Consider the following 7030-nt stretch of genomic DNA (forward strand, 5'->3'; position numbering starts at 1 on the left):
AGCTTCGGCCCCGCGCACTTCGCCGAGACCTCCTACTACTTCGAGGGGGGGCTGCGCAAGGTGCGCCCCTACTACTTCGACTTCCGCACCTACTGCAAGGGGCGCTGGGTGGGCCGCAGCCTCCTCCACGTCTTCAGCACCGAGTTCCGCGCTCAGCCCCTCGCCTACTACCGGGCCGCCGCCCGCGCCGGCCGCCTCCGCCTCAACGAGGAGCCGGTGCGGGACCTGGACATCGTGCTGAAGGTGGGCGCCCCCCGGGGCTGGGGGCTGCGGGGGCCGGGCGGCGTTTCAGAGAGCGGTTTGGGTGGGAAGGGACCTCTAAAGGCAGGGACACCTCCCACCGGAGCTGGGTGCTCCAAGCCCCCTCCAGCCTGGCCTGGAATGTTTCCAGGGATGGGGCATCTTCCACCTCTCGGGGAAGGGCAACCTGGGCCAGGCTCTCACCACCCTCAGGGGGAAGAATTTCCTCCCAAAATCTCATTTCCATCTCCTAATTTTTGGTTTAAAACTGTTCCTTCTCCTCCTGGTGCTCCCCTCCCTCATCCAGAGTCCCTCCCCAGCTTTCCTGGAGCCCCTTGAGGGACTGGAAGGGGCTCCAAGGTCTCCCTGGAGCCTTCTTCCCCTTCAATCACCGTTTCCCCAGACTTTCCCCCGCGGCTCTACGGTTCCGTGGGCTTTTCTCTTGTTTTTTTCTTCTTTTTTCCCCCAAGAGAACAGAATGAAGCTCCCAGCAGCGAGAGCTGTGTCCTTGGGAGCTGCTCAGCCGCTTTGAGCCCAACAAAAATTTCTCAGTGACGTCATATTTAGGCTGATTATTAAAGGCATGCTTAGAAACGGATTTTTTTTTTACTATTTTTTTTTTGTTGTTTTTTCCCCTCAAAGAGGGGTCCGCGCGCGCTCCTCTCCCGCGCCGGCTCTGGGGGCGGGGGGAGGCGAGGGCCGGGAGGGGGCGTGGCCTCGCGGCGATTGGCCGCCCCGCCCCGTTACGTCACGCCCGGTGTCAAGCCCCCGTGGTGTGTGGCCAGAAGGGGTGGTTACACGAGCTGGATTCACACTAATTTTCCCTGTGTCTTACAGAATAACGATTTTCTGAGGAACACGGTGCATCGCCACGAGCCGCCGGTCACTGCCCAGCCCATCCAGATCCTGGTGGAGGACGATGAGGTGGTGGTTGTGGACAAACCCTCCTCTTTGCCGGTACATCCCTGCGGCAGGTTCCGTCACAACACGGTCATCTTCATCCTGGGCAAAGAGCATGATCTGAAGGAGCTGCACACCATTCACCGCCTCGACCGCATGACCTCGGGGGTCCTGATGTTTGCCAAGACGGCAGAGGTGTCCAAGAGGATCGATGAGCAGGTTCGGGAGAGGCAGGTGAGAGCTGTGGGATTTGGAGGTCTCCTGCATGCTATTTTCCTGAAACAGGTCCAAAGTCAGCCAAATTTTTGGTCTGAATGAGCACAAGTTCCCGAAACAGCTTGTGGTCATCTTCCTGTTCTTATTGCATTAAGTGTGAGAGGCATCAAGAGAAAGACTGGCTAAAAAATGAATTGATTTTGGTAATATTAGATCAAAAGGAATCTCCTTCCCCAAGGGACTGTACAAACTGACTGGGGTTGTGCAAACTGGTTAGAGAGCAGTTTTATTTGTGAGTGCAAATGTGTCAGTCTTCTAATACTACTTTAGTTTTAAAAGTTTTGGAAGTTTTTCTCATTTTTCCGGTGGCTTTTGACGCAGGCAGAGCTGTAGCTGTTGGGTGCTGCCTTCCAGGATCTGCTTGGAGGCCATAAACTGACGGTCACTGAGAGCTGGCTCTTGAATTACTAGGAGGAAAACAGGCCAGGCCCTTGGGTTCTTGATTTCCTGACTATTTGGGGAAAGCACAAGAGAAATTTGGCTTTAAATGGCTGGTTGTATTTGTGAGTGCAAATGTGTCAGTCTTCTAATACTACTTCAGTTTTAAAAGTTTTGGAGGTTTTTCTCATTTTTCCGGTGGCTCTTGACGCAGGCAGAGCTGTAGCTGTTGGGTGCTGCCTTCCAGGATCTGCTTGGAGGCCGTAAACTGACGGTCACTGAGGGCTGGCTCTTGAATTTCCTAGGAGGAAAACAGGCCAGGCCCTTGGGTTCTTGATTTCCTGACTATTTGGGGAAAGCACAAGAGAAATTTGGCTTTAAATGGCTGGTTGTGGTTTTTTTTCCCTTTCCTGTTCACCTGTAGTAAAATTTGGGCTGTATGTTGCCTACAAGTGTATTTCATTGACAAGAAGAAGAGGAGGGGGTGGGACTGGGGGGGTAATCAGTCCAGGGACAGTTTTCTGTTGTTTTCTGAGCGTTACGGTTGTGTCCCCCTGTAGCTGGAGAAGGAGTATGTCTGTCGTGTGGTGGGGGAGTTCCCCGAACACGAGGTGGTCTGTGAGGAGCCCATCCTGGTGGTTTCTTACAAAGTGGGAGTGTGCCGCGTGGACCCCAAAGGGAAGTTCTGCAAAACCATCTTCCAGAGACTCAGCTACAACGGCAAGACCAGCGTGGTGAAGTGTCTGCCACGTACCGGCCGCACGCACCAGATCCGGGTCCATCTGCAGTATTTGGGGCACCCTATAGTCAACGACCCCATCTACAACATGGAAGCCTGGGGCCCCCACAGGGGAAAAGGTGGCAAAATCGATAAAACGGACGAAGAACTCCTGAAGGCGCTGGTAGAGGAGCATCGTTCCAAACAGAGCCTGGATGTCTTGGGCATTTCGGAGGAGGACTTGAGCTCCGGTGCTGAAAATACAGACTGTGGTGATTCAAGTGACTGCACAAAGTCTGCGCAGGCTGATCCTGTAAGTGAGAGCTCCTGCCCCGCCGAGGACACTGAGGATCCCAAGGGGGACACTGAGGATCCCAAGGGGGACACCAAAGATCCCGAGGGAAATGACGTCGCAGCCCGTCTGCTGAACTCTGATAGCAACCTGGAAACGCTTGAGAAACATAAAGAACTGGGTTCGTGTGAGAATCAGGAGGGACAAATGGGAGAAAAGGGTTCAGAAGAGAAGGACCCTTTATGCATGGAGTGTAAGATCACCCGGCGGGACCCGTCTCCCAAGGAGCTGGTGATGTTCCTGCACGCCTTGCGCTACAAGGGGGCCCAGTTTGAGTATTGCTCCAAGATGCCCGAGTGGGCAATGGAGGACTGGGAGGAATGAGCAAGTTGCTTCCGATGCCCACCGACATCGCTGGCCAGGAAAACCTCATGTGAAGACTTAAAGTTCACTTCTTAGTGTGGTTGAGGTGGACAAGCTGCCCATGAGCTGGAGATGGGGTGGGAAGGGCTGTCTGGGGCCGGAGAACTGTCCTGGCTGCCCACGGGCACTGGGGAAGAGCAGCGGGAAGACGGGGCTACGATGCTCCAATTAGCTCTTCAGGGCAGCAAACATCACTGTGCATGGGCAGCTTTGCCTCTCACCTCAGCCTGCGCTGGGTCTGCTCTCAATTATCCACTCAGATAATTAAGTACGTGCTCTTAAAAGTCAGCAAGTGATTTTTCCTCTGGCACACTAGGGGATGTTCCTGTGTCTTACCCTCAGAGCTGGGGGAGCGGTGATGGGCCGGTGGGCTGGGTGTCACGGTGATTCTTACTGTATTTTATGGTCAGGCTGATTTTAAAACCCAGACGTTATCACCGAGAGATGTTATGCCGTAAGGTAAAATCCGAGCACTGTGGAGCCCGTCTATTTGGTGTTTATCATTTTTCAACAAGATAGACTTCAAAATTGCTCTTTCACCATTGGTTCCAATAATGACTTAAAGTTAGTGACTCTAGGGAGGGATCTCTTTATGTTGAGCCTATTTTTGGAGGTGCTCATCCCTGGGTTTTGTCTTTATGAGGTTTGTAAGGAGGCTGATTTAGTAGATTTTTTTGCCTTTCTGTTCTGCCCTCTCCCCCGTGATGTTTCTGCTGCCTCCTCACAAACATCTTCTGAGATCTCCATCTCTGTCCCTTATGCCTCATGGAGAACATCCTCAGACTTGAGCAGAAACCCAAAGCAGAGATCCGTCTGCTGACTTCATTCTTTTCTAAATTATTATTTTTAAACCATACTGTAGGTGGGTTGATTCTGATTGGTGTGGAATTGTTTTTAATATCACTTCAATGTGACAATCAGCTTAAAGAAAAACAAAAGCTGATTTATGAACCAGATGACATATTTTTTTTTAAATACATTTTATATTAATACATTTCCAGGTTCTTACTTTCACCAGTGTTTACATGGTCGCTTCTTGGCCTCGGGGAGGGTTATTATAATAATTCTGCTGTCTCAGGTTATGTTTTATTTTATTTTCTTCCTCTTTTCCGAATGTGTCCCCGGTGGTAACGCCCAGCTCCAGGGACTGCTGCAGACAATGGGAACGTGTACCTGGGGAGTGCTGTTTGAGGGCTCTTTGTTTCTAGCGCTGTCTCTCTATACCCCCCTGTCTCCACACCCATCCCCACATGGGGCACAGGTACAGCCTTCTACACCTGTGAAATATTAAAGAAGCCTTTCTTAAAGGTGAAGAATAAACAGAATAAACCAGTGCTTGCTTCTTGGGGTAGCTCAAAGTAGCCAAGTGGTTTCTTTCTCTCTTGGATCATCCAGCTGATGTGTTGAATCTCTCCATAAAAGTTCACTCAGGCTTGAGCTTTGCTCTTCCCCATCCTGCCACGTCTCATTTAAGCATACGCTGGATTTTCTGTTTTTCCTGCCATCGTGTATTAAGGGCAGGTCTAGTACTGAGCTACTGGCAGCTTGTTAGATGAAGAAGATAAAAGGTCCCCTGTGTTTGAGACATGAGGCTAAAAGCTCGTGTCCTCCATATTTTTCATGCACTCAAATACATATTTCATGTAACTGTAAATGAAACTTGGGCACCTTCAGTGTATAAGTAAAGGTGTCTGCACCTGCTAGTAGCTTTTGATGCAAGGGAAAGGTACTTTAGGGGCAACAGTTCTGAATTAGACTTTGAGATGTCCCAAGTTATATTGTCTGCTTTTTGTTTTGGGGTTTTTTTGGTTTTTTTTTTTCCTCTGCAAGAAATAAGCACCTGAAAGGGGTTTTACTGACTTGTGCCAGTAGATGGAGACTGGATGGCTGGAGGGCCTGGCGTGGAGCTGGAGCTCAGCTGTGTTTAAACTTTTTCTGTGCATAACAACTTTAGTTATCACACCTTGCTGGACAAGAAACCCTGGGGCTTCTGTTTTCAAGGTACTGTGAACAATGACAATTTGAGGTTGATTTCACAAGGACCCTGCCACCAATTGCATCATATTTTGCTTTATTTCAGTTCAGAGCTGGTGTCCAGCCCATACCTGCTGTAAAATTGCGAAAGTCGGTGTTTGCTGTTTTGCTACTGGGGAAAGTGTTACTATTAGGGATGCCTTGTGATAAATGAAAGGCTGTGAAAGGCTGAGGGACTTGGGTCTTTTTAGTCTAGAGAAGACTGAGGGGGGATCTGATCAACACCTATAAATACTTAAAGGGAGGGTGTCAGGACGATGGGGCCAGTGGAGCCCAGGGACAGGACAAGAGGAAATGGGCATGAACTAGAATATAAGAAATTCCACCTAAATGTGAGGAGGAACTTCTTTCCTGTGAGGGTGGCAGAGCCCTGGAAGATGCTGCCCAGAGAGGTGGTGGAGTCTCCTTCTCTGGAGACATTCAAACCCACCTGGACAAGTTCTTATGGGACCAGCTCTGGGTGGCCCTGCTCTGGCAGGGGGTTGGAGGAGATGATCTCCAGAGGTCCCTTCCAACCCCATGGGATTCTGTGAAATTCCTATCTGAGGTTGGTTCTGAGGTAAACGTGGGGTGATTGTGGGCTTAAAGTTACCTGTACAAATCGTAGGTCCTGGATGAAGCCCTTTCTCTAGTGCAGTTGTATTTGGATGTACTTTTCTGTGCTCCAGCAAAGGACCCGGAGGATGTGCATCTTCTGGCAGCCGATGCTGGGAGCTGCCCGAGGCCCCTTGCTGCGGCCATGGCGAGTCTGAGGGAGAGGACAGGGCCGTCCCCCAGCAGCTGCTGGTCCATTAACTTCTGCATCCAGGCTTTTAAGAAGTTTAACTTATTGATGGACGAGGCAGAGAGGAAAAGCTTTCCTCTATCTCTTCAATACAATCGTTTAAGCTTCTTAAGTCGTTACAACTTCATGAAAAGCAGGGCCGACTGCAGGAATTATTTTCCTAAAGCAAACACTGATGCAATTTTCCATGACGCAGGGCAGTGGGTTTGGCTGGAGCTCCCTCAGCCCCTGCTCGCTCAGATATTTACCCCAAGGTCCCGCTGGGGACCAGGCCAGCCCCAACACTTTGTCGGGATTGCAAGGAGGGATCCCGGGGCAGTGTGTTGGCAGCGGTGCCGTGGCTGCGTCCTGAGGCAGGGAGAGGGATGGCGGCCCACCCCATGGATCCAGGGCTGTGAGGCCTGAATCCCGGGACGCCGTTCTGCCACCACCTCAGCTGCCCTGGGCAGCCGCTTCGCTTCCTCCTCATCCAGAAAGCGTTGAAGTATCTCCCCGGGGAGGCGACAGCCTGAGGGGTGTCCCCACAGGGTGCAGACCTCGCCTGGGGCCTACCCTCCGGGAGCGGCCTGTCCGCCTCTCTGCACGCTACGGGACGCGGGCTCCGGGAGGGAGGGAGGGAGGGAGCCCGCCGGAGCCGAGGGGCCGCGATGCGGCGGGAGGGAACGGCTCGGGCCCTGAGAGCTGGGGTGAAAAAAAAATGAAATAGGGGAAAAAGTTTAACTTCCCGACGAGGATGGGATTCGAACCCACGCGTGCAGAGCACAATGGATTAGCAGTCCATCGCCTTAACCACTCGGCCACCTCGTCACGGCATCCTGGTGCATCTCCCGGCCTATAAGAAGGTGCGCCGACCGCTCCCGGCATCGGCTCCCGCCCGCCGCTCCTTCTGCCAGATGGCGCCGGCGGCTCGGCCCTTCCCCGGCACACCGCGGGACGAGGCCACCCCACGGGGACCGGGCGACGCTGCGCGGCCCTGCCGCTGTCG

At 52.3% G+C, this 7030-nt stretch overlaps 1 protein-coding gene and 1 non-coding gene across 2 annotated transcripts in view; one reads left to right on the forward strand and one right to left on the reverse strand.

Annotated features, from left to right (window-relative positions):
* Positions 1–4241, forward strand: part of RPUSD2 (RNA pseudouridylate synthase domain containing 2) — a 5047-nt gene extending 806 nt beyond the window's left edge. Inside the window, exons 2-4 of the mRNA XM_014940609.1 lie at positions 3–243; positions 1078–1374; positions 2355–4241. Of these exons, the coding sequence (XP_014796095.1) occupies positions 3–243; positions 1078–1374; positions 2355–3188 (1372 nt within the window). The 3' untranslated portion in view covers positions 3189–4241. The remainder of the gene's footprint in view (positions 1–2; positions 244–1077; positions 1375–2354) is intronic.
* A 2529-nt stretch (positions 4242–6770) lies between these two features.
* TRNAS-GCU lies at positions 6771–6852 on the reverse strand. Its single transcript has one exon. It is a non-coding gene; the product is annotated as a tRNA-Ser (tRNA).
* Positions 6853–7030: the final 178 nt, after the last annotated feature.

Source organism: Calidris pugnax, unplaced genomic scaffold (assembly GCF_001431845.1).
Source record: "Calidris pugnax isolate Ruff unplaced genomic scaffold, ASM143184v1 scaffold98, whole genome shotgun sequence".
NCBI classification, from domain to species: domain Eukaryota; kingdom Metazoa; phylum Chordata; class Aves; order Charadriiformes; family Scolopacidae; genus Calidris; species Calidris pugnax.